A 26,917-nucleotide genomic window follows, 5' to 3' on the forward strand; every position below is an offset into this window, starting at 1 on the left:
TCCAAGTCCTGGGATCCCGACCTGAGCCGAAGGCAGATGCTTCACCGCTTCACCACCACCTGGGCGCCCCCCCTCCCTGCCCAGCCCGGAGGGTCCTGATGCTGGGAGTCCCAGGCCCACGTTTTGGGAAACCCGGGATTAGGGGGTTCCCCGTCCCGCCTCCATCCAGGCTACAGTCCCTCGGTGGTGCTTGGGCAGGGAGAGTCCCAGAGGGACAGCAGGCCTTTGGGGGCCTCCCTCCTCTGTGGTACCCCAGCCCTCAGGAGAGCCTGGACCCCCCTGGCTTCAGGACGCGGAGGCACCGAGAGCGGCGATGCAGCCTCGCTTTGTGTTGCCCTCAGCCAGGCCTGGCAGGGAGCTCAGCGGAGCCGGGTGGCGCTGGCTGGAGCTGCCACCGAGATAAGCGACGGCCCTCCTGGTGCCAAGCCAGGCCACCCCCTGGCCAGTTCATGCCCTCTCCCAGGATGCCATCTGAGCCTGCCCAGGCCCCGCGTCAGGTGGCGGCGCTTTATCCTTCCCATTCCGGGGGGAGTCGGCGTCTGCTTTTCACTGCACGTGGCCACCCAGGCCCCGACTGAGGCCGGCCTGCTGCGACCTCGGCTGCCCCAGCCCTAAAATGGAGAGGGAGGTGCAGATACCAAATTCCCACCCAGAGGTCTGACGGAAGGAGCACGAAGAGGTCCAGCTGAGGACAGAGACGGTCTTGTTTCCCGCTGAGCTCAGCGCAAATGCTCGAAGACGTGGTGGAGGAAATACTCGGGGCCCCGCAGGGAACGTGCTCCCCGCCTGCCCCGGATGGTCTCGGGGAGAGGCAGAGAGAGACACTGAGGCAGCTCGACAACCATCGGCTCTTTATTTACAGCTCAAGAGAACACATGCAACACGTCATCACAGGACTACGGGGCACGGCACCCCGCCGCCCCACACGTTCAGGAGGAGGCACAGGACCCCAGGGAAGCTCGGAGAGTCGGAAAACCCAAAGCCTGAGGCCCCCGCCCGGGAGGCAGGGCCCCGGGTCCCGGAAGTTGGTCCCCGCTGGTCGCTAAGTCGGCAAACCAGACCTCGGACTTGCGGCTCCCGGCTGAACGCAGACGCCCTGAATCGCCAGCCGTCCCCGACCATCCACCTCTTCTGTGTCCCTTTATGTGTCCGAGACCTGGGTCTCTCACGCTTCATTGTGCCCAAGAGCGGCCCGGGAACTTGTTAAAACCCTGATGTCCGTCCCCCCTGCCCGGGCCAGCACCACCAGCGGCTCGGGGTCAGCGGGGCTGGGCTGGGGCCCGGGACCCCGCACTCCCGCCGAGCCCCGGCCCACCCCGAGCCTCCTGCGCCCAGAGGAGGCTGAGGATCCGACTTCAGACCCGCCCGGACTCGGTTCAGAACACACTCCCTGCAGCGGAGGTCTCCGGTTCTCACTCTGCCGCCCCCTCCCTGAGACACACACACACACACACACACACAGATGCACACACAGATGCACACACAGATGCACACGCGCATGCTCGCTGCCGCCCACGGGAGGCCAGGTCATCAAGGCGGTGACGGGCCGCCCCGCGAAATCCTAACGGCTTTGCTTCCCTGGCTCCCCTTGGGTTCCCCCAAGCACCCACTCTCCTTGCTGTTCTGCTGTCCTATAAACTCGTTCCGGGCAGGGTTCTGGGTGCTCCCTGCCCCCCCAACCCTGCAAAGCGGATCCCGTTGCGGGGGCCGCGCACCCGACACCCCGGCACTAGCTTGTCGCCAGCGGCAGGCACTCGCGGGGTCGAGGGGCCCGGAGCTCAGGCCCCGCCTGGGGGGCCTCGCACACACGAAGCCCAGACACAACCCAGACCAGTGGAACCGGCATCTGTGCAGGGGCCTGGCACCCGCTCCTTCGAGGGCTCCCCAAAGTATTCTAACGTGAGCCGCACCGGACACAGCCGACCAGAGCAGGGACCTGCAAACGACGGCCCCGTGGGCCACATCCAACCCACCGCCGGCTTTGCGGCTGCAAGTCAGGAGGGGCTTTCTACATTTCTAAGTGGGCTTTGGAAAATCAAACGAAGGGTAGTATCCGGAACATGTGACAAGCATATGAAATTCCAATCTCAGCGTCCGTGAACCGTTTTATTGGACCACACCTAAAATATTTACCTGCCCTTTATGGTCAAAACTTGCTGAAACCCCGGATTAAGGGGAAGTGACCTCTGCACTTGCCAAACAAATTTAAGAGAGACCTAAGGAAGAACTGGGGGGCTCTGGGGTCTCTAACCCTGGTGTTAGGAGGTTTGCACCCACCCTCTTCGCAGAGAGCTAGACGCCGGCCGTCTGGCCGTGGAGCTGCCCTGGTGCATGAGCACAGCTCCCCGGGGCCCTCGCTGTCCTGCCCTTCGTGCTTTCCGCTGTTGATGTCCCGGGGCCACCCTGTTATCCCACCCCCCACCCCCGACACATGCAAGGCCACGCGTAAACCCTGCCGCGTGTCCTGCCTGCGGCCTGCCCCCTCGGGGCTGCGTCACAGTCTCCAGTCAGCCGCCCCCCAAGACACGCAGAGCACGGGCGCTGCCTGGGTGCCCTCTGGCAAAGCCGCCGCGGATTCGGTTTCCCGGTAGCCGGCTTTCATCTCGCCTCGTTCGCCCCCACCCCGAGGACTCCTTGCCCGTGGAACGTGGACAGGGAGCAATGAGCAAGGATATTTGGTTTCTCCTAGATGTCTCTGCTCTGCTGGTGCCAGGCCCCTGACCCCGGCTGGTTTTCCCAGGGGAGCAAACAGCCCAGGCCCGCGGGTGTGGGCCCTCGGCAGGCGTCCAGGCCGGCCGGGAATGTGGACGAGGAAGGCTTTTGTCCTTTGCAACCTGGTTGGCCCGGGACCAGAGGGCCGACCAGGAGTGGGGGGCACTTAAGCGGCCCTCCCGAAGTGACCCCCGGGGCCAGATGTGCTGGGGCAGCGGGGGTCCAGCTTGTGGGGGGCAGACACTTGCAGGCAGCACCCGGACTCCCAGGGGCCCCAGCTCCTCAGTAGGCTCTGCTGCAGAAGCGTGGGTGGGGGGTCTAGAGAGGGTCCGCGGGAGGCCGGGAGCCACGGAGGCAGTGTGCAAAGTGGCTGCACGTGCACAACGTGTGCATTTTTGCTTTTTTTTTTTTTTTTTTTTTTTGCGTCCATATCAGCACTGGATTCCCAAAGGGCATGGACTACAGAAGCCAAAGAGGCTGTCAGAGCAACGTCAGGGCGCCTGGCCTGGGACGGGCGAGCGAGCCGCAGGACGGGGAACGGCACTGCGGTCCTTCCCCCAAACACGTCGGATCCCAGGACAGCGCGTCCAGGGGCAGCGGCCAATCTGCCCGCGGCGTGCCTTACCGGGAGGGGGCCCAGCGGTGCTGAAGACGCCGCACGCTCTGTCCAGGAAGGAAGAGCACCTCCGGGCCCCGCGGACCTCGCGGCGGTGAGGGGGCCGCCGGGGAACGCTCGCGTCTCACTGAAGGCCGCGGGGGGGCCGGCTTGAGCCTCCGGTTGTGGGGAGGCAGGGATGCGGGCGGGGAGCCCCACACGCTTGGCCCGGGAGCAGATTCCAGCTCGGCACGGCTTTGCTCCCTAGGATCCGGGTGCTCTCAGCGGGGTCCTCCCCGCGGCCGCCCCCCCACCCCGGGAGCCTGTTAACGCAGACTCGACCCAACCGGAATCTGCGTGGTAGTCAGACCCCGGGGGCCCTTACAGGGTGAGGTGTGAGGAGCATCGATCTGGGACCCTGGACAAGTTCCAGCGGGCTCTGCCTCGGTCTCCCCGCCTGGAAGACGGCGGTCATGCCTCCTCTGGACGGTCGTTGTGGGAGCTCAGTGGGGAGACAACGCAGGGCCGTGCTGGGCCGCGCCTGCGACACGGAGCCTCTGGCCCCGGCTGCGGCTTCCGCGAGTCTCGGGCAGTTCCTCCCGTCGAGGAAAGCCTCTCCGTGGACTCGAGGCCGCTGCAGTGCCGAGGCCGGGCCGCGGGGGGCGCTCCCCACACCGCCGTGGCGGGAACTGGGGCGGGCGGGGGGCAGGGGTGGGGGGCGGCTGGCGTGGGGCTCCCCTCCGGGCCGAGGGTCCCGGGCTCCAGCCCGCAGCCCCGGTCTCTGGGCCCCATCGGGTCGCCCACTAGCTGTCAACAAAACGTCCGGCTTCTCCAAACCTGCGGGGTCCCCAGGCCGGTGGGGGGCGCCCCCCGCGGGGCTGCTACACGTTGATGAAGGACCCCTGGTCGCCGTCGGCCGTCTCGGGCTCCACGCAGCGGCCCTTCCTCCGGGTGACCCTGCGGTTCCGGTGGAACCTGGCGTAGCAGCGCAGCCCTGAGCGAGGGAGGCAGGGGTCAGGGGCGCCCCCAGCCCGCGCTCTCCTCTTCTGCCGCACAACCCGCCCGCCCCGTCCCCACTGGCAGCCCAGCCCAGCCGGCTTAAAAAAGCCTTTAAAAAGGCGAAAGGAAGGAGAGACAGATGGAGCTCGAGGCTATTTAGAGCCCGACGCTGTTCCAGCGGCGATGCCTCGAGGATGCAGGGTCTGTTAAAAAAAGTGACAAAGGAAGGCGGACTCCAACCTCCCCTATAAAACCCCCCACGACCCCCGCCCCCGTACTCAAAAGGAAATCCAAACTTCCCTCTCTGGCTTGCAAGACCCCCGGGACCTGGACCTGCCTCCTGTCTGCCCCTTCCCGTCCGCTCTCCTCTTCACGAGCTCCAGCCACACAATCTTCTTGCTTTTCCTCAACACCCAGCCATGTGCTGCCTCAGGCCCTTTGCACTTGCTGTTCTCGCAGCCAAACTCCCTGGCCCAAGCTTTGCATCACTGGCCTCTTTGGGGCCTTGAGGTCTCGGAGACCCTCCCCGACCACTCAAGCTGGCGTGGGCGTGGCCCTCCTGGCCACCGCGGGGAGGGGTCGGAGCCGAAGCTCTGTCTGTCGTGGCCACAGGCGTCCCCTGGGAGACACGGCTAAGCATATTTTTCATTCGAGGCTTCAGAAGGCCACCCCTGCTGGGTGGTGTGAGTGTGGCCCGAGCAATCCCTGCACTTCAGGTCAGGCGTGGCCCCGGGGGCAGAGGACGTGGCTACTCTAGGATCCACTCGTGTCGCTCCCGAGAGGATAAAGGAACTGCTGTGAAGCTTGTGCTTTCAGGGGCCTGGAGTTTACACCTGGGTCATGGGGCCACACGAGTGACACTTGGGAAGCGGCCGGGGACTCACGAGCAGGAGTGCTTGGCTCCCATGGAAGTCCTTCCAGAACCGTCCACGACCCAGGCTGGCCGAGGACCCTGGGCTGAGGAAGCCGGGAGTCCCTCCCGCGTGGCACCTTGGTGACAGCCTCCTCCTGGACCGGCTCTCATGAGCCTCCTGGGCGGTCACTTCCAGCTTCTTTTTTCTTTTCTGGAACCTAAGTCTCCAGGGAGGAAGCAAGAGCTTCCTTTCTGACCCAGAGGGATCAGAGGAAATGAGCTGCAGGGGCTTCGGGGGTGGCCTGGAGAGGGTCCAGGGCAGGAAAGAAGGAAGGAAGGCTCCCTGGCCAGAGGGGCCGCCCAGCCCGGACCAACCTGGCACGTGCAGCTCAGTAGGGCCGCATCCCCTCACCTGGGCGCCGGGGTGGACCTAGGGGCCCAGGAGCTGTGAGGGGACCTCAGTGCTGTCGGGACTCCCCGGGCTGCACTGCCCTCTTGCCCCCTGCACCCCTCAGTCTCCTGCTCTGTGAAATGGGGCCTCAGCCCTGCACACAGGTAACTGGAGGTCGTTTCCACATCTCCCGCCCCTCGCCACCCCTGCCTGCCTCCATCCCCTCACCTCCATGGGCCCTCCCGGCCTCCGCTCCTGCCCCCAGAGGCCCGCAGGCAGGCCAGGTCACTGCCCAGTGTACAGCCGGCCGACGCCCTACGTTATAAATCAAGCCAGGTCCTGCGTGATGGTCTCCGCCAGCGTCCCCCGCGCCCTGCCCCTCCAGCCACCTTCTCTGTGGGCCACCGTGGGCCGGGGCGCTCCAACACGCCAGCCTCACTCTGGCCTTTGCCCTGCTTCTTGCATGGGTGGGGCCCTCCCTTGCTCCCCGCACCCTCCATCCTCAGGTGGCCGGGTCCACACCTCCCTCCCGCCCGCTGTCCTTTCTAAAACAACTCTGACTCCTCATCGGACCACCCTGATTTTCTTTGGAGTCTTTATTTCTTTCTAAAGACATCTTGTCGCCTTATTTGCTTAATATCTGCGCATCTCGCTAGAATGGAATCCGTGGGAGCGGCTTGCCAGTTCTCTCTGCCCCGGCATCTCAAAGGTCCAGAACCTTCGAGAGCACTCGGTAGATATCTCTTCACTGACTAGACCCAAGTAGCTTTATTGCTGTCACAGCAGATAATTTTTGAGGCTAATCTGAGCAAAAACGGGGCTTGTGTCTCAGGATGGTTAATAGAAGGGCGGAGACCAAATTCTCCCACTCAGGGCATGTGAGCAACCGTTTAGCTACTGAACAATATTGAGTAATTATTGTTCACTTTTTTTTTTAAGAGAGAGAGAGAAAGCACGTGTGCCTGGGAGAGCAAGAGGGGGGGCAGAGAGACGGGGAGAGAGAGGATCCTAAGCAGGCTGCACTCGGTGTGGAGCCGACTCAGGGCTCAGTCCCACGACCCGGAGATCGTGACCTGAGACAAGAGCAACAGTTGGACACTCAACCGGCTGAGCCGCTCGGGCGCCCCGGTATTTTATTTTTTAAAGGAATCCTTATCTTTTTAGAGATATATCCTGAAATATTCGCAGGTGGAAGATGCACTCCCCAGAGTCGCTTTGAAATCAGACTGGAATCGGGGAGCTGAGTGGGGGGAAGACGGCCGGGACTGGTGGGAGCTGGTAAGTCCTAAGCCGAGTGACGGCAAGCGGGGGCTCCTTATTTCAAACACATATACTGGAAATGCTTCGGAGGACGAAATTAGAAGTATTCCCCGACTTTTCCAGCTGCGTGAATTTGGGCAGGTGGCTTAGCCTCTCCGTGCCTCAGTTGGCTCAGGCGTGAAATGGGCCAGTAACAGGTCCTAACTTGGGACGGTTGCGAGGATGATGAGAGATAACTGGAGTGACGTGCTGGGCACAGAGCCGGGCACACCTGGGCGGGAGCTCGGGAGCGTGAAGGACGCCGCCGGGCTGGTGGAAGGCCACCGCCACCGCCGCCCAGCCCTCGTTCTCACCCCGGGAATGCCGGCCCCGGGGTAGAATTCGGGGGTAAAGTGCCAGGCTTCTCAGATTCCGTCTTATTTGGAGACACGCGCTCCCTTCCTCCCTCTCCCACCTCCGATCTCGCCGGCGATCACGCCAGCTTGTGTTTCAAGAGGCGAGGAAAGCAAATCTGAGAAACGATGCCAGGAGTCGAGACTCCATGAGTTCACAGACTGGGGAGGCACCGAGTGGCGCTGCTCCCAAGGGATCCTGCCACCCTCTCCTTCCCCACGGCCCCGGCCCGCCCTCTGCCAGGACGTTTCCACCCCTATTCCGTGCAGAACCGGGGGACCCACCGCTCCACAGGCGCAGGCTCACCTTCCACACACATGCAGTCATCAAAGCATTTGTTGTTGAGGCCTCGGTTGTGCGGCGTGCAGAAGTGCTCCCGCAGGTCACAGCAGGTCCCTGCCCACACAGCAAGCTCGGTCGGCCCAGCCGCCTAGACCCTCCCCCGACACGCACGCAGTCCCGCCGGACAGGAGATCCGTGATCTCCGAGGCAGGGCCGCCTGCTGCACAAGGCCCCCTACCAGGACCACCGAGGATGTTCAGGGCCAGGGCCCCGCGGGGCCGGTGGCAGGGACCCCAGCTGGCCCACGCGGGCGGGGCAGGAGGGGCCAGAGCAGCTGGGGGGGCCCTGGGGACACCTGCTGCAACACCTTCTTCGACAATGGGGACACCGAGGCCCCCGGGGAGCCACCGGACGGCCCAGAAGGAGGTCCCGGGGAGGCCCGAGGCAGGGGCACCGCGGAAGCGGGCTTGGTCTCCCCTCTTGCTGTCGGGAGGTGAGGGGCAGTCAGCCGGCGGCCTGCAGCACCTTCAGGCACCCCCGGGCCGATGTCACCCGGGTTCCCCCGCAGCCCAGCCAGGGTCGGGCACAGCAGGGCGACCAGGCCTGGCCACTCCCGCCCACGTGGGCTCTGTGGGCTGCAGCCCTGCCCCGGCGCTCCCCGTGGGCTGGCAGAGACCGCCTCCCCGGTTTCTGGGTCCGGTCCGGCTCCCTCCCCCATAGGCCATTCACAGGCCTGCCCTCTTCCCCCAGAGTAAACCTGCTGCACTTGGAACCCCCCACCCCAGTGTCTGCTTCCCGGGGGGGTCCCCACGGACCCAACAAGGGCCAGGAGTTGAGGACACCAGCCAAAACGGGATGATGGGCGCAGCTGCTGCACAGGTGAGGCCGTCGGGACGGCACCTGCCCCTCAGGCCCGGCAGCGTCCTAAGGGGACGAGGGCAGAATCAAGCCCGAGCAGGTGTTAGGAGGAGGAAGTCGAGGGACAGCGTGGGGCGGTGGTTAAGGACCAGACAGGCCCCGGCCGGAGCCACCTCCTGGCTGTGTGACCTCAGCAGAGACACTCAGCCTCTCCGGGGTTCCACTTCCAGGCCGGGGAAAGTGGCCATGGGAGGGGCCCTCTCCGCGGGTTGCTATGGGGATTTCCCACATGGCTGTTAGCATCGGTCATCTGGGGGGGCACCCCCCCCCGGGACGTCCGACCCGCCCCTCACACCCCCCCCACCCCCCCACCCCCCACCCCCCCACCCCCCGGCTCCCAGCCTCCTGCCCTGCGTGTGGACGCTACTCAGGTACCTGGCAGGCAGTCCTGGTGGTGGTTGCACGGCGCCCCTGTAGCCGCGGATGTTTCGTTACCGTCGCTGGAGAGTCTCCCCCGGTGTTTCTCTGGGGACAAGAAGATGCGCCTTCAGAAGCGACGCCCGCAGGCCAGAGCGACCAAGCGCCGGCCCGTGCTGCCCCACTGCGCTGGGCCGCGTGGACAGGACTGTCCACCTCTCTGGCTCAGTCGTCTCCTCTTTAAAATGGGATCGATGGTAGGATAGACCCAGCAGGTTGTGGGTTTTTTGCAGGTAAAAGGAGTTGCCGGAGGAAAGCACGAGCACGCCATCGGGCCTGATAGCAACATGTGCACCCCGTTGTCAGCTCCCGTTTCCGCTCCTCGCCCCCCCCCCCGGGACATCTGTAGGTCAGGCTGGGCTCCCCGGGGCCCCCGCCCCGACACGGGGCTGGCAGGGTAGGCGGACATACCTTTCTTCTTCGCAGAGGGCCAGACTTCGGGTCTTAAGTCTTCGTAGTCAGTCCAGTCAAACAAGGCCATGTCCAGCGTGGGCATTACCTCCCCGTCAGGCCTGGGCGGAGCCTGCAGACAGCGCACGAGGGGGGGCCTGGAGCTCCCACAGCGGGAGCGGAAATGGGGGCCCCCAGAGCCCGAGGGCAAAGGAGGGATCCTCAGAGGCCAGCGTGGAAGCCCAGCCCGGGGTGGGGGGACACGGGGACAGCTGCCCAGGCCCCGCTCCAGCCGCACTCAGGCAGCTCCCAGGCCGCGCAGCCGCCACCCCGCGGGAGGGCCCGATGGTGCAGGGGTGGTGCAGCCGGTGATATCCCTCCGGGCCTGTGGGGGAGCGGCTGGGGCGGCAGGTGCACCTGCTGGCGGGTCTCTACACCTGTGCTGCGGGGGGCGGGGCTTGGATGAGGCCTTTGCTCACCCACTCACTTCCCCGCCCCTTCTCTCCCCCCAAAAAGCTCTTCTGTGGCGCCTGAGGCCACAGCTCCTTTGGGCTCACAGCCCTGGCCGGCAGTCCTGGGGGTCAGACATGGGCCCTAATGGCATCTTCGAGGGCTGGGCTCTCAACCGACGGGCCTCAGGAGGCCTTGGACAGCGTGGATCGCCGCCAGGTGGTCCTTGGAGAGGGTCCCTAGCTTTTGTCAGAATCTCAAGGGGAGGCGGTGCGCCTGCGGGCTCAGTCGGTGCAGAGTGCGACTGTGACCTCGGGGCTGTGAGTTGGAGCCCCGTGGTGCGCGTGGAGATGACTTAAAGAATAAATTTTTAAAAAATATCCTATTTATCTATTTGGGAGAGAGAGTGAGCGTGAGAGGGGGAAAGGAGCAGAGGGAGGAGAAGCAGAGTCCCCCCCCCCCCCCCGCCCAGCAGCAGGACCCCGGGGTCGTGACCTGGGCCCAAGGCAGACGCTTCACCGACAGAGCCACCCAGGCGCCCCTTAAAAATGAAACTTAAAAAAAAATCTCAAGGGCTGGGAGGAACAAGACCCAAAAGGGAGTAAGAATGACCTACTGCTTAAAAATTCTTATTTCTTCTATGCATATACTTTATTGATCACCTTAAATAATCATATTTGGGAAAAAATTCAAAGCCATGGAAGGGGTCCAAGAAGGGTGCGCCTCTTGTTAGTTCCGAGAATGATGCTAGTAGCTCCTCCGTGCCCGTCCGTCTACAATCACCGACGGCGCGCCCGTCTGCCACCTGGGCTTGCGTGCGCCATGTGGATTTTTGGAAGATCTGAAGCAGATAGCTCAAAGTGCTGACTTACGTTTATTAATTCTGTGTCATGGGGACATGGTTATTTTTTTTAAAAGATTTTTTATGTATTCCATTGAGAGAGAGAGAGTGTATGTGTGGGTGTGAGCAGGAACGGGGGGGTCAGAGGGAGAGAGAGAAGCAGACCCCCCCGCCCCCCACGCTGAGCAGGGCACCAGATGCAGGACTCGACCCCAGGGTCCTGGGATCATGACCTGAGCTGAAGGCAGATGCTTGACCGACTGAGCCACCCAGGCGCCCTGGGGACATGGCTTTTTAAATTATTACTATTATTATTCTCTGGACTTTTGGGCAAACGTAGGATTGCTCCTCCCCGAGGCCCCTGCTCTTTCCCACGCAGAGCCAGCGTGCTGAGCTGGCACCCGCTTCCTTGCCTGTCCCTGGACTGAGCCCCTGGGACCCCTTCCTCCCGGACGGTAGTAGCCCTCCCAGGACAGAGCGTGCACTGGGGTGCAGCTGGGCTGCACAGGCGCCCGCCCCCCTGGCTCGGAGGCCTCGGCCAGCTGCCTCCCACCCCCGGGCCTCCGTCTCCGGCTGGTCTGGGGCCCCTTACCTGGGGCCACAGGGACGTGACAGGCAGGATCAGGGACTCCTCCGTGGCAGGTGCCGCCTCAAAGGTGGTTAGGTAGAGAATGGTGGGGGCCAGGCTGGTGGAGGAGTCCTCCATGGTGGCCTCCAGGGCCTGGTCCTCGGAGGGCTCTGCTTTCTTCATCAGGGAGCTAGGGCCTCGGAGCACGGCGCGGCCTGAGACACGGGGCGGGCAACAGGGCCTTTATCCGAGTCAGCCCACGGCAAGGCCCGTCTTCAGCCCCAAGCAGGGCGGCGGCAGGGCCGGGGGACAGGCGTGGGCTCAGCCAGCGCTCCTGCTGCCCACCTTCCTGGAGGTGATGAGGGGCCGGCGGGGCGGGGAGAGAAGAGGGAGGGGACGTGGCGAATGAACTTGTGGTGTTGCTGGGGAGACGGTCGGCCCAAGGATGCTTTCTCTGAAGGAACATTCCAGCACGTTCAAGGCCGGGTTGGGTGCAAGTGCGACAAATGGGAACTAAGTGGGATTGACCACGGGAGGCTTCCTGGAAGAGGTGCGGTTTGAGTGGGGGGATAACGTGATGAGCGGCATCGCGGGGGAGAGGACCTGGACAAGTAGGAGCCGCAGCTTATCCTCTATGAACAGGTGCTTCCTACGCGGTGACGATCGTCACCCTGCTGTGTGCCGGGCCCCGTCGTGGGCCGGATCCTTCCTTAGGGGCGTTACTCTATCTAACCCCTCTCCTGGGGTTCGCCTAGGACCTGGGTGCTCCTTCAGGTTCACGTATGGGGGGACTGACGCGCAGAGAGGTCAGCCGGCAGCCAGCAGCAGCAGAGCCTGGATTCAAACCCAGATCCCTCTGAGCACGAAGCCAATGCCTTTTAACCACTGATGCCACCTCCCAAGACTCAGGGCCGTTGCGGGAGGTTGAGTGCGGAGGGGACAGCGTGCAGGGTGCGGCAGGGTGGGGGGTCAAGAACAAAGGGACTTTGAGAGAAGCCGGGGCGCCTGGGCTCATCCTTGCCTCCTTCTCAGGCAAGCTCCGAGTGTACGTTTGGTTGGGCCAGTTGAGGCCACCCCAAGCCCCAAAAACAAGTCCCAAAGAGTCAAAAGGGGACTCGGGGACCAGTAAATCCACCCCATTCATTTTATAGACGGGGCAACGGGGACCCAGTCACCGGAGCTGTACGGCACGTGAGCAGGGCTGGACCTGGCCTGGAGACCTCCACGGCCTCCTCCCCCACTTAGGGGTCCCCTTGGCCCCATGCAGCTGGGGCCCGGCGCTGAGCCGGGATGAGCTGACGGCCCCAGCGTCCTCGAGGATGCCGGTGTCCCCTCCGCAGCCTGACCCGCGGCTCCGGCGGTGGGGGCCGAGTCAGCTGGGCCCTCCTGAGTGTGCCGCCCACGGGGGTGGGCAGGCCTGGCGGGGAAGCAAGCCCGGCTGTTGCAGGCCGGGGGCGGGGGGCGAGCCTCTGTCTCTCCTCCTGCGCAACAACACCCATCTCACATCTGTGGGACCTGGTCCGCCAAGGGACTCGGGAGCCCAGGTTGCCAGGTGGCCTCGGGGCCAGCTGCCCCCGGAGGAGCCGCCCGGGGCAGGGCGTGGGGGGGGGGCACCTGCCGGGACGTGTTTGTTTGGGAGCTGAGCGGGCACAGGGCGGGGGCGGCCGGCCAGGGGGCAGCTAGGCCCTCACGGGCATTCGGGGATGTGGGGGAGAGTCGGAGCCGGGGAGCACCCCAGGGGACACACGGGGCGGGGGGGGGTACGACAGCACATCTCTCCCCAGCTCATCTGGGTCCGGCCTGGAGAACGGGGATCCCAGCCTGAGAACAAGTCCAGGGTTGGCCTGTGACGCCCGACCTGCCGGCTGCCCTCCCAAGCGTCTGAGTCATCTAGGACTCCACACTAGGGTCCGCGGGGCCATCGTCCTCATGCAGACGGGGAAACTGAGGCACGGGAGGCTGACCTGCCCCGGGGCACAGCTGGTAAGGGGCAGGGCCACAACCCCGGCCTGGGCACACCTGGCTTCAGCGTCTGGGCGCCCGGTCTGAGCCCTGGACTCGGGTCAGTGATGCGCACGGGGGCCCCCGAGCTAGTGCATCTCTGTCCGGGGCTCACAGTGCGGTGGATTTAGGTCAGACACAAGGGGGAACTTCCTGACTGAGGAGGATCCTTCACTGTTCGGGCTGAGCTTCAACGGCTATGCCTCCCTCCTCCCCCAAGCTCCACCACCCGGCCTCGCCCGGCGCCCCCATCGCATCACTCTGACCTCAGAGAGACCGCCCCCCCCGGGGGCTCAGTGCCTGCCCTCTCCGGGGCTCCCGACGTCCTCCCAGGGTCCTCGCTTCCCTCACGGCCCCCTCCCCCGTGCCCCCCCTTCCAGGGCAGACCTCCGGCTACCTCTGTGCAGTTTCAACCTCTCCCTGCGCCTCTTGTGCTCCCTGCCGCGTTTCTTGACCCTCTCTGACCCACGAGGCCGGTTGTCCTTCTCAGGGTAGGGCAGCGCCAGCCCCAGGAGCGGGTCCTCGTCCTGCAGCAGGCCCGCAGGCCTCTGCCCGGGCAGCCTGGAGGCCTGCCTGGTGGTGGAGGCCACAGTCCCGTCCTGGGCCCGCTCCTTCTTGGCCGGGCCCCGGCGGCGGTGGTGGCTGGCCTGCGGCACCCACAGCGCCGGGCTCTGGAGGTCGATGTGGTTCTCGGGGAGGTTCCGCGCGGGGGCGCCGGGGCCCAGGGAGCCTGCCGGGCGCAGCTCCAGGAGCAGCAGGAGGGCGGCGAACAGCACGGGGACAGCGTGGGTGCCGGGCCCGGCCATGGGCTCTGGTCTGGAAGAGGAGCAGCCCGTGAGGCCCGGTGCAGCCAGCCCCTGTCGCCTGCTTCCCCGCCTCTGCGCCCGTTAGGGCCCGCGGCTCAGCAGGGGCGGAGGGGGCTCTGTCCGGGGGACATTCGGCAGCTTGTGGAGACGCCCCCGGGGCCGCAGGGCTGCAGAATCCGGCGGCCGGGGTCGGGGCGCCCTGGAGGCCGGCGGGGAGACCAGGGTGCCCCGGCTGGAAGGCCTGGTTTAGAGTCCAAGCTCCAGGCAGGTTCCAGATTAGTCTAGAACGTTCCCTTCTCCGCGCATACCTGGCCCCTTCGCCAAGCCCCCGGAAGGGCCGAGTCCTTCTGAGCCCAGAGGCGGGCCTGTCCCCGGGGCTGGACTCAGCGTCAGGCTCAGCGCTCACGGGAGTTTCTATCACTCGCTCCTTCCCCGCGGCTCTCGAGGGGCTCCCAGCGTTTTCCGGAGCCGAGACTAAGCGCCGCACGTGTCGTTGCCGTGTCTGGGCCCGGGCGCTCACCCGTGGCTGCCCCGAGACAGCCCAGTCCTGTCTCTCCCCTTCGCTTTCCTCCCGGGGCCGGCGGCTGCGACCCCCGCCGACCCTGCTGGGGCCGAGCACCTTGGAGCTGGGCTCCGACGGCGGCCGTGGGGGGTGAGCCCACCCGACCACCACCCCACCACCGTCGGGGTAAGCCTCCGTTCTCCGCCACACGCGGGGCCCCGGGGGGAGCACCCCTGACGTCCCCTGGCTGGGGGAGGGTGGGGTGTCTGCCGAAGCCCGGGGCCCATCCCCCGTGGCCCTGGCCGCGGCCCCCACCCCCGTACCAGGCTCTCGCGCCCCGACAGGTCCGGCAACAGGCTGGCCAGGCTGACTGAAGCTCCACGGCCTCCCGGGCCTCCCGCGTACCCCATTAGGCCGGCCAAGGCGCTTAGCGACCGTTCCCTTGGATTTGTGGCCATGTGATGGCCCAGGGCCGAGGAGAGGCTGGTGGGGCTGTGGTCACTCCCGGGTCTCTCCCCGGCCTCCTCGGTTCTGGAGCTGCCCCGTCACCACCTCCCCCGCACCCCCTGCTCCCCCACCAGCCTCATGGTCAGCCAGCTCCCAGTGAGGCCCTTGGAGCGGGCGGGGAGGCTGGAGCCCCCCGGGCCAGGCCGACCAGGCTGGTGGGGGGGGCAGGGGGCAGCAGGTCCTCGCACCTTGCCTGGCCCCCACCGTCCTTTATCCTGCTCTCCCTTCGTCCCCCTGGGGTGGCCTGGTCCCCCGTGAGTCCCAGTCCCCAGCACCACCCTCTGCTCTGCTCCCCTGGGACCACAGACACGGAGACAGAGGCCGTCCGGTCACCTCCCAGCTCCGAGCTGCCTGCACACCCTTGGGAGCCATGTGGGACCCTGGGGTGCCCTGGCATGACCCCTCCGCCGCGGAGAAGGTAAAGCACGCAGCCCGCCGGCTGTCCCGGGCGCCCCTGCCTCACCCCCAGGAGGGTGCCCCCGCCAGCCTCCCCTGCAGCCCTTCCGGAAGGGGCTGCGGAGGCCCAGGGGGGCAGCCGGGCGGCTCTAGAGCTCCCGAAGCGGCTGGGCGGGAGGAGGGCCCTCCCACGGCCTGCCAGTGCAGGACTGCTCTGCGCGGGGACCCCTGGAACCCCTTTCCGGGTGAGGCAGGTGCAGGCCGCTCTCCAGCCTCCGGAGCCTCCAGGCCTGGCCAGCCTCCGCACTCCCGCGACGAGAAAGGCTCTGGGGCCGAGTGGGATGCTGTCCCCACCAGGCCCGGCCTGTGTCTCGGGGGACAATGGCCTGGGAGAAGGCCGGGGGCGCCCCCGTGATGTCACGGGATGGCAGTTTGGGAACCCCCCTCCCGTGGGGGTAGAGGGCGGGAGGCAGGTCACGGCAGAAGGGCCGGAGCAGAGAGGCTCTCGGGAGGAGGGGTGGGCAGAGCCAGGCCCGCACCCCGAGGGGCCTCTGGGAGACAGGGCCGGGCAGCCCGGGGGACGGGGGACAGGCAGAGTCCTGGAGGCGGCGCCAGGAAGGAGGCCCCCCACACTCCGGGGCATCACGTCCGCGGCCGTCAGTCTGGCCCCCTGAAGTCCTCCTGCCACGACTCTTCCAACGGCTGCAGATCTCAACGCACCCCAGCGACTCCAGGGCCGCCTGTCCCCTCCCGCCCACTGCCCCCCACAAATCAGGCACACGCCAGCCTGGGGCAAGCCCGGGGGGTTTCAGCGTGCGGGAGCCATGCCTCTGCCCAGACCCTATCAGCCCCGTCCTGCCCTAGCCTGGCCCCACTGCTGACCGTTCCTCTGACCGGGACCCTCATGCGCTTAAACGGTCCTTGGCTCCCTAAGGCCTTCCCCTTTAACCGTGGACTCCTTACCTTGGCGCTCAAGACCTTGGAGGATGTGATCCCGACCTGGCTTTGCAGCCTTGACTTCTACTGTCCCCCCAACCTCACAGCCAACAGGGGCTCTTCCCTGGGCCCCAAACACACCCCACCTTCCCTGTGTCTTTCCCGCTTGGGCCGTTCCCTCTGCCTGAAACCACCTCTTCCCTCCACCCCCATCTCTCTGTCCAAATCCTGCCCGTCCTCTGCGGTCCGTCCCAAATGTCCTCTCCTCCAGGAAGGAAGCTTGTCAGTGTCCCAGCGACAAGGGCTCCCTGTCGTGCTCCCACACCGCTCTGTCCAGCTCTTGAAGGACCCCGCGTGCCGTCTTGTGCTGCAGCAACCTGCCTTTTCACAAGACTCTGATCCTAGGGGGCTCCGTCCCACTCTTCCCTCTGTTCCTATCACATCTATAGAACCCTGCAAATAGGGACACCCGGGTGGCTCAGTGGGTGAGCACCTGCCTCTGGCTCAGGGCGTGACTCCGGGGTCCTGGGATCGAGTCCCACGTCGGGCTCCCTGCATGGATCCTGCTTCTCCCTCTGCCTGTGTCTCTGCCTCTCTCTCTCTCTCTCTCTGTGTGTCTCTCATGAATAAATAAAATATTTTTTAAAAAATCTTAAAAAAAAGACCCTGCAAATAATGGGCACTAACTAATAGATCAGAATGGAAGTGGACTGAGAACAAACTGACCACCGAGCAGAGGATCATAAATACATTCTCAGGGTGTGGTCGTGCGTGTGCTTGCGAGCGAGCGAGCGAGCGAGGGCTGGAGTGAGGGCGGGGGATCCTGGCAGCGCTCTGCCCGCGTGGCTGATGGGGCCCTCTCCCCCAGCCCACAGGATTTGTACGCGGATCTTGGCACAGCCCCGCGGCCACGATGCCAGCCTGGCAAAGCGCCGCCCAGGACACGTGGGATGTGCTACAGAAGTGGTGCCAGGGATCCGCGGAGACGAGGGGCGCCAACGGTTTCTGCCACTCTGAGCCAGTTGGAGGCCGCATCACGAGGCGCCGAGCATCCAGGCAGAAAGGGGCGGCAGGTGCTCGGCAGGTGCTCGGCTCACCAAGTCTGCTCTCCTGGGCCTGGTCTGAGCCCCTCCCCAGCAGCCTGGATGAGGCCGTCCAGGGACCCCGGGGCCATCCACAGCCCAGGGACAGCCCCCCGTAAGTGAGATCTCAGTGACTCATTAAAAGCAAAACAGAACAAAAGCAAACGCGATCATAGGAGCCGCGGCTCCCGGGGCCTGCGGGGCCCGGGCCCTTAGATTTCGCCCACTTCTCCCCGCGTCCTCCCAACTGCCCTGTGCAGCGGGTCATTTTCCACGTTTATACAACGAGGAAGCTGAGAGCCTGCGGGGGGTCGGGGGGGGGGTAAGCCGTACACGACGCTTGCCCAGCACACACGGGACAGTCCTTCACGCCACTGTCGGTGCACTGAGCTTCACCGGGGTCCCCCCCTGCCTCCCCCACATGGTCTGTGATTGCTGTGAGTGCAGTCAGGGCCCAAGAGGGGACTGGGCACCGGCAGCTGGGGACGGGAGGGGAAAGATCGCCGTGTCCTTCCACTGTCCCTACTCGGTGGGGACGGTTGGCCTGTGACCTGTCTCCATCCAGAGGCTGCATGTGCAAGCGAAGCCAACGACTTGAGCCTGGAGCCTGCTTCGGTTCCGGAGCCCCGCCCCCCCCCCCCCCCCCCCCCCCCCCGCACCGACAGCCTGGCATTTGGGGCCCGGGAGACTAGGGGGGCTCGAGGCCCACCCGCCCGATGGACATCTGTGGAGCTGGGCTGCCCTGGGCACCCCGGGGCCGCTGCAGGGCTCGCATTCCTGCCTGGCGAGTGGCTTGCCCGCCGCGTGCTGCGCCGGGGGCCCGGGGCCGGGGAGCGGGTGGCGGTGGGAGCAGAGCCGGCCGAGGGGCGTCCGGTGGGGATCGGGGCCCCGAATACGAGCTGCGCTCCGACGGAGCCGAGGATCGTGGAGCTCGGCCGCAGCCCGTAGCCGGCGCCGGAGACCCTGGCCGCGCAGCCCCTCCTCCCCCCAGCCCCCGCCGGGCCCTGGCTCTCCTCCTCGCGTGGGAAAGCGGCCCATCGCTGCTGCGGGATTTGGTAGAGACGGGCCAGGGGTGCTTGGATCACCTGGTTCTGACGTCACTTCTTAAAAATATATTTTAAACGACCCTGAAAGCTGTAGCGGGAACGGCAGGCGCTCTCAGATGCGTCCTCTGCCCCACTCCTGACACGAGCACAGCTCGGGCTTCCCCGCGGCCCCGCAGGGCACCCAGGGATGCAAGGTGAGCCGTTTCAAAGAACGACTGTGCCCATTTGCGGCTACTTGTGTGCCCACTCCAGGGTCTCCCGGGTGTGACCGCCGCCGCCGGGTGGACGCCCTGCCTCCCCGGGGCAGGTGCCGCCCACGGCCACGGGTGCCTTCGCACCACTGGGGAGCAGCTCTCTTTCCGCGCGGACCCGCTTCAAGGCCGCACCGTAGACCGGGCGCCTAGCGGTGGTCACCCGCATGTCCGCGCACCAGGCTGACGCCGGCCTGGCCGCCGGGGCCCTGACGCTGTGTCCGTATAAGACGGGGCGCACGGGGCTTCCGGGGAGAGGCTGCGGGTGGGGGCCGTGGGGGGCTCCGGTTGCACAACACGGCCTGTCGGCTTCCCGTGCTCGGGTTATGAAGACTCCACGGGGAGGATTTGCTCTGCTCAAAACGTCGGGGTGAGGGGACTCAGGGAGGAAGAGCCCCGGGTCAGCAGGTTGGGAGGCCTCGGGGCCTGGTCTGCCCAGGAGCCCGGGGATTCCCCACCCGGGGCGACAAGCCTCCATGTCTGTCTAAGCGACGGGTCCCCGTGGGGAGGGGCGACAGGTACCAGCCTCCAGGATCCAGAGTTAGCCGGCAGGGGCGAGGGGCCCGTGGTGAGGTGGCGAGGGCTCAGAGGACACACTGTCCCCAGAGGGGCTGGGCCGTGCGCCCGGACGCCAGCACGGGCCTCCCTGGGACACTGGCGCATTTCCATCTCTCAAGACCTCTTCAGGGAAGGCGGCGCGGGGCTGGCCGCGGAGGGCTCCCAATTCCTGCCTCTCCGGGGGCCACACCCCATGCCTCGAAATGGCCCTCTCCATGGGTCACCCGAAACGCCTCCCTTGGAATACCTCCCAGCTCGTGAGGAACTGGACGGCACTACCCAGCCCTAAACCTGCGCAGGAAGGGCCTTCTGACCCCCGAGAGGCCACGAAACATCCCCGGGATCTTGCTCCCTTGAGAGCCCAGCTGGGAAGGCCACGCTGACCCACCCCGAGCAGGCTGCCCGGCCCCCGCGTGGCTCTCTCGGCCAGGTGAGCCCGTGGGCTCAGGGGCGGACGGCCCCCCGTGTGGCCAGGCAGCGCAGCCCACAGCCCCCACCCGGGATCCTGAGCACCGAGGGCCCAATTCTGTTCTTGTTTGTTTTTTTTTTAAGACTTTGTTTATCCATGAGAGACAGAGAGAGACGGAGGCAGAGGGAGAGGCTCCCACAAAGCAGGGAGCCCGATGCGGGACTTGATCCCAGGACGCTGGCATCACGATCGGGGCCAAAGGCAGACAGACGCTCACCCCCCCGAGCCCCCCAGGCGCCCCTGAATTGTTTTTTAGAGCAGCAGCCGCAGGCGGGCCCGGCCTCCATGCAGGTGTCCCCCCACCATAAAACCCTGGCCTCCTTCCCTGCCGTGTTTCCCGTGTGACCAGAACAGCCCCCTCACTCCCCGCCGCTCTCCCGCTTTTCACCAAAACATTCCTCCCACATTGCTGCCACCGGCTCCGCAGACAAGAGATGATTCCTGAACATATAAAGAGCTCTGGCCCCCCAGCCCCGACCCCCAGCCTGGGAGCCCGGGAGCAGGAGCGCTTGGGATGGACTCTGCTGCAGGGATCGTACGGGCTTTACGTTCCCATACGTCCATGAAGACTAGGAACGTCCCAGCTTGGAAGCCATCTGCCGGACCCCTCCCTCGGGCGCCCCCTTCTCAGCAGGTTGGCCGCCTCCTAGAAGGGCTAGTGGAGAATGGGGGTGGCCATCCCAGGCCCTCCTGCTCTGAGAACAGTGGGGCTGCCCCGGCCGCAGCTCAGGTTGGGGCGCGTGGGTGCCACAGAGCCAGGGCTCCTGGGAGCAGATCCCGGACTCCTTTGGAGGGAGGGAAAATGGGTAATTTTGCTTGTTCAATCAAAACTGTTATATCCTAGGAGCCCCTGGGTGGTTCAGGCATTGAGTGTCCGCCTTCAGCCCAGGGCGTGACCCCGGGGTCCTGGGATCGAGTCCCGCATCGAGCTCCCTGCAGGGAGCCTGCTTCTCCCTCTGCCTGTGTCTCTGTCTCTTTCTCTGTGTCTCTCATGAATAAAGAAAAAGAAAACTAAGCCTCCCCCTACCGCAAAAAGACCCTGTTACATATCCTAGATGAGGGTGGAAGAGGGGCAGGTGGCTCCTAAATTCAAGGGCTGGGCTCTTCCCAAGGCATTTTGGGACTAGACTTTGTCCCTCTAGCTCCTCCCACCATGAGACCTTCTCATGAGTCATAGCATCCCTGTCTGTGAAATGGGATCAGCAGACTGCCAGGAGGTGGGATTATTTGGGAGATCAGTACTCCTGCCTGTGTGTATGGGGGCGGGGGGAGTGGGTATGCATGGGGCCCAGGTAGGTCTAGGAGGTGCTCCAGCAAGGAGATGAGTGGCGGGGCGCTGCCCTGGGGGCTGGCAGTCCCGACTAGTCCCTACCGCTCTCCCTCCGTGGCCAGTAGGAAGGGGCCTCAGAGCAGCCGGAGCTCGAAGCTCGGCCTACCCTCCCCTAGGCCTTGAGCCAACCTGGCCTCGGGCAGAGGCCTGTGCATCTTGACCCCTGGAGAATGGGGGTGGCCATCCCAGGGGTCAAGGGGAGGGGAGAATGACCACAGACTGCAGGGGAGAGTGACACCAGGCGGTCACCCCTTGTGAGCCCCTCCGGGGGCAGGACCTGGAGGTCATGTAAAGAGCCTGCTCCAGTCTGAGGCGGAGACCTGGTCTCTGCTCTGGAAATTGCCAGTCCCAGCGCAGGGACACTAGCCCTGGCCCGAGGGAGCCCCGAGGGCGGTAGGGGAGGTGCAGGTCTTGCCTTGGCCTGGGATCTGCGTAGGACTCCCCGAGGCCAAGAGAGACACGGCTCCTGCCCACGGAGCTCTCGGCCCGTCCCCCAAGGAGGCCTGCGGTCCACAGCCGTCCATCCAGTTGCTGCCCCCAGCCTGCTAGAACAGACGCAGGCCCAGCCTTGGAAGTTCCCAGAACATGGAAAAACACATCCTTTACTGGAGAGGTTCTAATCTGTGGGCAAAGACGAAGTCCCCTGCCCTCCCTCCAGATTCAAATGCAGATGTCGGGGGGGGGGGGGGGCACCTGCGGCTCAGGCTCCACGCATCTGTGTTATTGGGTCAAGACCTCAGGGTCCTGGGACCAAGCCCTGCATCCGGCTCCCTGCTCAGACGTGGCCCAAATCCCTTAAGCTGAGCCCCACGGAGTGGAGCGTGAAGGGCTGTGTGACCCGGGGCGAGTCATTGAACCCGTCTGAGCCTCAGTTTCTGCTCCTATAAAATGCCAGGAGGAGAGGCAACGGCATAAGAAATGAGCAGTCCCCAGAAGGGGCCAATAAGCAGTAGCCCCAGTTATGGGGAGGAGAGGGAGAGCGCGGGCTGCGAGTGGGGGGCCGGGGGGGCCTGGAAGTGTGTGTGCATCTGTGCCTGGGGGGCAAGCGCAGGTGGCCCTGTCCTCCGCCCTCGTGGGGTGATGGATGGCTTCCGAGGGGGTGGGGCCCCACAGGCCCAGGCCTGCCTGGAGAGGACCATTGTCTCCGCAAATGAGGTTTGGCTTCCCCACGGGGCGGGGCGGCCCCATCTGCTTACATTGTTTCCAACAGTAGCTTTGGGAATTTGCAACCCCCCAAGGCCTCACACCTCAAAAAACCTACACAGCGCTGCGGAGTTGGGGGGCGGCCAGAGCCCTGCCGCCCACCCAGGGGTCCCACCAGGTCCCGCCAGAGTCCTGCCTCCTGCCACCCCTCCTCCCCGCCAACCAATCCTCCGGCTCCCTCTTCCCCAAACTTCATTATCTTGGTATCCAGACAATGAAACACCACTTGCTGTTTGGTGGGACCCGTCCCTTAATCATCAAGTGACAAAATGCTTGCTGCTGGCTCGGGGCAGAGGCCAGCGTGGAGCGGAGACACCTGGTGCCGGGCAAGCCTGGGGAGGAATCCCGCTCCAGCAGCTAACAGCCGCGCGACCCTGGGCAAGTCGATTAACCTCCCTGGGCTCCAGGCCCACGTCTGCAAGAGGAATGTGGTGACAGTATCGCTTATCGGCCATTTCGCAAGCTGGGCCCAGAGCTCCACGTTGCATCCTCTGATCCAGCCCTTTGAAGTGGACAAAAGTGACTCAACCGTGGGACAAAGCTTTGAGGGACTTGCCCAGGGTTCCACGGTAGAGGACGTGGCGAGCTGGGACTTGAACTCACAGTTTTCTGACTCCAAAGGCAGCGTCGTGACCACGCTTCATGCTACACGTGGTGACCCACACCAGGGCGCGTGCTGTGACTCGAGGATGGCACACGCTGGGGGCTTTAACCGGGGCCCGGCGCAGAGAGCGTCAACTCGTAGTCTCGAGAGGTGAGACTTCATCTCACCCGCTCTGGATTCTAGCAGGGACTCAGGCCTTGCGCCCCCACGCCCAGCCACTGCCGGGTACCAGATGGCCAATGCCACTCCCTGGTGCTGTGCTACGGACAGTTGCCCACGCTGGGACCCGGTGGTGGCGAGGGGCGGGCCCTCTAGCCCCAAGGGTTCAGCCGTCCTCCCACAGCCTTCCTGGGGGGCCTGTGTCCTTCCTGGGGGGGGCCTGTGCCCTTCCTGGGGAGGCCTGTATCCTTCCTGGGGAGGCCTGTGCCCTTCCTGGGGGGTCCCGTGTCCTTCCGGGGGGGGCCTGTGTCCTTCCTGGGGGGCCTGTGTCCTTCCTGGGGAGGCCTGTGCCCTTCCTGGGGGGTCCCGTGTCCTTCCGGGGGGGGCCTGTGCCCTTCCTGGAGGCCCTGTGCCCTTTCTGGGGGGCCTGTGTCCTTCCTGGGGGGGCTGTGTCCTTCCTGGGGGAGGGCCTGTGCTCTGTGGGCCAAACAGCCCCCCCAGAGGAGGGGCTGGTGGGAGACAGGTAGAGGGGCTGCGGCAGCAAGAGAGGCAGGTGTCACCTGAAAGGGCCAGAACAGGGCTGCTCGTATGACACCTCCCCTCGGGAACACCTCCCCGCAGGACCCTTCTCTGGAGGGAGCACCTGCTCTCCCCAGGCTGCAGAATCAGGGAGGCCCGGGTGCAAGTCCCCACTCCACCACACTCCTGGCTGAGACCAGTGAGTCACAGAGCCGGTAAACCATCAGTGGGATTTGCTCACGCCCACCCTGCAGGACTTGGGCAGCAGCTTCCCCGTCTCTAGTCAGGCACAGAAATCATCCTCATCCTCCAGAAGGATGAAGAGCCCCGAGGACCTCGGCGACTTTCCAGGTGCCTTGCTCCTGCTTCAACCTTCCCAGCCACGGCCCTCTGCTCCAAGGCCACCCCTGCCCCTGTCTGGCCAGCAGGGCCCAGCGAGGATCCAGGGACAACCCGTGGCTTGCAATTTTCAGGTCACACCTAACCCGTGACCAAGGGTTCCGTTCCTTAGACCACGTGTGCACGGAGCACCCCCTGTGCGTTCTGGGACCACAAGGGGAACGAGGCTCAGCCCCGCCCAGCGAAGCACAGACCACGAGGAGGAAGGGGGCTCCGGGGGCTCCCTGCAAGAGGGGACAGCTGGCCTTGGGCTGCCGGGGGCGGCTCTGCCGAGCGCAGGGCAGGGCAACATGTGAGGTGGAGGGAAGAGCCCGCCGTGGAGGCGCTCAGCCCCCCTCCCGCTGCCAGCGGAGATGCAGAGCAGAGTATTGTGGGAGGCAAGTAGAGTTGTTAACTGAGTGGCAACAGGGAGCCGTTTGAAGGATTTAGGGCTGGGGGAGGGGGTGGACTGAATGGTGAGGAGGAAGGAGGCTCTGAGCACATTTGTGAGGGGCTGCAGGGCTGCAGGGCTGCTGGGCTCTGGGCGCTCCGGAGGAAGTTTGTGGCCGGAGGGGGGCAGAGAGGGCAGGAGGGCCCTGGCTGCCGACGCTGGGCCTGTCTGCCAGGATGGCGAGCAGGAGGCTGGACGGGTGCGCCTGTGTCCCTAGTCCTGTTCTCGCCCCTCTAAGAGAAAGGCTCGGGTGGCCAGCCCTGGCTGGGGCTGAAAACAAGAACTTAGCCAGGGGAGCCTAGAACTTGCCGCTGGGAGAAGGCTTCCCTCTGGGGAAGTGGCCCTCAATGAGCCACTTGGCCCCTATCCCTGCTGGCTCCAGGGGTGGCGTGTCACCTGTTATGAGGACAGAGGCAACATGATGGTCGGCGGCTCTGGGCCATCACACAGCGGGTCCGGGATCCAGCAAGACGAGGCCCCCCGAGGAAAGGGAACGGCTTGTGAGCTAGCGGGTTTAAAAAAGGCATCAGGGCGCGACAGAGGTTCGGAGTCGGGAATGAGCCACGTGGATGCCTCATGACGAACAGCCAGCGGTGGCAACGTTGACATAGTGACACTCATCCCATTTTGGAAGCGGAGACCCCTTTTCGCCCTGATTTTTAAGCTGCTCTTAGGACAGGCGGAGAGGAGAGCGGGAAGAGAGGACGGGGCCTGTGAGAGCCGATCCCTGCTGTGGGCGGGGGGCTGTGGGGGAGGGAGGGGGGCATCGGCCTGTTTCTCCGCAGCAGCGTCTCTAAGCCTTGGATTGGTGATGCGTCCCCCCACGCTGGGGCGCCCCGATCCCACCGCAGCCGGGGCCTGGAGCCCCCCATGGCCAGCAGGTGTGTACTGTGCTGGCATCCACCGCGCTCTTGGCACCGTCGGGACACACATCCCCGTGGGCAGGTGCTACCATCCCCGCCTTATGAGGGGGACACTGAGGCTCAGAGAGATGCGTTCCTTTGTCCGAGCCGGCTCCGGGGCCCCTGTCCGCCTGAGCCCGGGGCAGGGTGCTGAACCCGCGGGGCCCCGGGAGCCCGGGCGGGGCGGGGGGCAGCGGCGGGCGGGCCCAGAGGGAGGCGCAGGCGGGCCGGGGCGCAGGGGCAGGGGGACTTGGCGGGAAGCCCGCGGCCAGCCTCCGGCCGCAGCACAGGCCCGGGCGCGGGTGGAGGGAAGCGGGCGGAGGGGCCTGCGCGGCCGTCGGGGCGCACCCGGCCTCCTCCCCGACGCGCGGCAGCCCCGGGAGCCGGGAGGGGCGGGGGCCGCCGGCCGGGGCCCGGGGCTCGGGGGTCTCCCGAGCGTCTCGGAGCGGCGCCCCCCCCACCCCGGCCGGCGCGACAGAGACTCAGAGACAGAGAGACAAAGAGAGACGCGGTCCCGGGGGGCGCGCAGGGGAGCGGCAGGTGCGCGGGCGGGGCCGGGAGGCGGCGGACGCTCCCACCGACGGCGCCCGGGCCGCGGCCCCCCGCCCCCCGCCCCGAGCGCGCCGCGGAGCCCACCTTTGTCCGGGCCCGCGGCCAGGTGAGGCGGGGGGCGGGGCCGGGGGCGGGCCGAGGCCGAGGCTTACCTGTGGGCCGGGGGCCGAGCGCCTGCGGGAGCCGAGCGCCGCGGGACGGCGTGGAGAGGTGCGCGGGCGGCGGGAGGATGCGCCGGAGCCGAGCGGGGCTGGAGCGCGGGGCGGGGCGGGCGGGGCGGGCGGGGAGGGGAGGGGAGGGGCGCGCGGGCGGGCGGGGCGCGGCGGACCGGCGAGGGGCAGCCCCGGGCCAGGAGGACCCCGCGCGCTCCCGGCCTGCGCGCCCCCGCAGCTGCGCCCCGCGGTGGGGGCCGCTCCCCAGAGGCCCGGGCGCCGGCGCGGCGAGGGCGCGGGGCAGACAAAGGAGCCAGACAAAGGCGGGCGCAGCCGGGCGGCCCGCTCCTCCCGGTGCGTACGGGCCGGCCCGGAGCTGCCCCGAGCGCGGGGGCGGGGGCCGGGGCGCCTGTGCAGACGCACGGAAGGAAGGCGCGGGCCCGGGCCCGGGGCGAGGGGCGAGGGGCGAGGGGCGAGGGGCGAGGGGCGCCCGGGCCTCTGCGAGCTCCAGCAGTGCGCGGGCGGGGCGGCTCCCGCGGGGGTCGCCCTGCGGGGGGGCACGGGGCCTTCAGACCGTTACCGGGTGCGGGTCCCGGGCCCCCGAGGGAGGCAGCGCTGCCGGCCCCCGCCCGCGCGCACAGGCAGGCGCCCCCCGCCCCGCCCCGCCACGGTGCGCCCGAGGCTCCCCAGCGCGGCCCCGGGGCGGCTCATCCATCACCGCGCGGGGCGCGCGTCCCGACGACCCCGGGAGCCCGGGGATGCGCTGTGCTGAGCCCCGCGGCCCCCGTAACTCACGGCGGGGTCAGCGGCCGACCTCAAAGGAGCCGCGGCCTCGCCCGGAGCCCCCCAGCACCTTCCGAGTCTTCCTCCAGAGTGTGGCCCGGGTTTAGGAGCTTCCTCCAGCGCCCAGGGCTCCTTGGGCAGGGCGCCTGACCTGGCCCTCAGCTCAGGGCTGCGCTCACCACCGCCCCGAGCTCGCCAGGGCTCAGCATTAGCGCCCGGCCTTTGTGAGGAGATGATGTTCCCAAGATCCTGGCCTCATGG

At 66.2% G+C, this 26,917-nt stretch overlaps 1 protein-coding gene across 1 annotated transcript; it reads right to left on the bottom strand.

Annotated features, from left to right (window-relative positions):
* Window positions 1-836: 836 nt before the first annotated feature.
* DRAXIN (dorsal inhibitory axon guidance protein) lies at window positions 837-25,969 on the bottom strand. Its single transcript, XM_077899645.1, has 7 exons — window positions 25,874-25,969; window positions 13,468-13,886; window positions 11,094-11,284; window positions 9,232-9,343; window positions 8,779-8,868; window positions 7,510-7,599; window positions 837-4,301 (listed from the first exon to the last, which is right to left on the bottom strand). Exons 2-7 carry the CDS (start codon window positions 13,874-13,876, stop codon window positions 4,189-4,191), a joined length of 1,005 nt encoding a protein of 334 aa, XP_077755771.1. The 5' UTR covers window positions 13,877-13,886; window positions 25,874-25,969; the 3' UTR covers window positions 837-4,188.
* Between the last annotated feature and the right edge of the window lie 948 nt (window positions 25,970-26,917).

This window comes from Canis aureus, chromosome 5 (assembly GCF_053574225.1).
Source record: "Canis aureus isolate CA01 chromosome 5, VMU_Caureus_v.1.0, whole genome shotgun sequence".
NCBI lineage: Eukaryota > Metazoa > Chordata > Mammalia > Carnivora > Canidae > Canis > Canis aureus.

Bases quoted from the DNA above. Each gene is read 5' to 3' on its own strand.
- DRAXIN (XM_077899645.1), bottom strand. From the start codon at position 13,876: ATGGCCGGGCCCGGCACCCACGCTGTCCCCGTGCTGTTCGCCGCCCTC. The intron at 9,344-11,093 runs GTAAGGGGCCCC...CGCTGTCTGCAG, and splicing joins TCACGTCCCTGTGGCCCCAG to GCTCCGCCCAGGCCTGACGG. The intron at 8,869-9,231 runs GTATGTCCGCCT...TCTTGTCCCCAG, and splicing joins GCCCTCTGCGAAGAAGAAAG to AGAAACACCGGGGGAGACTC.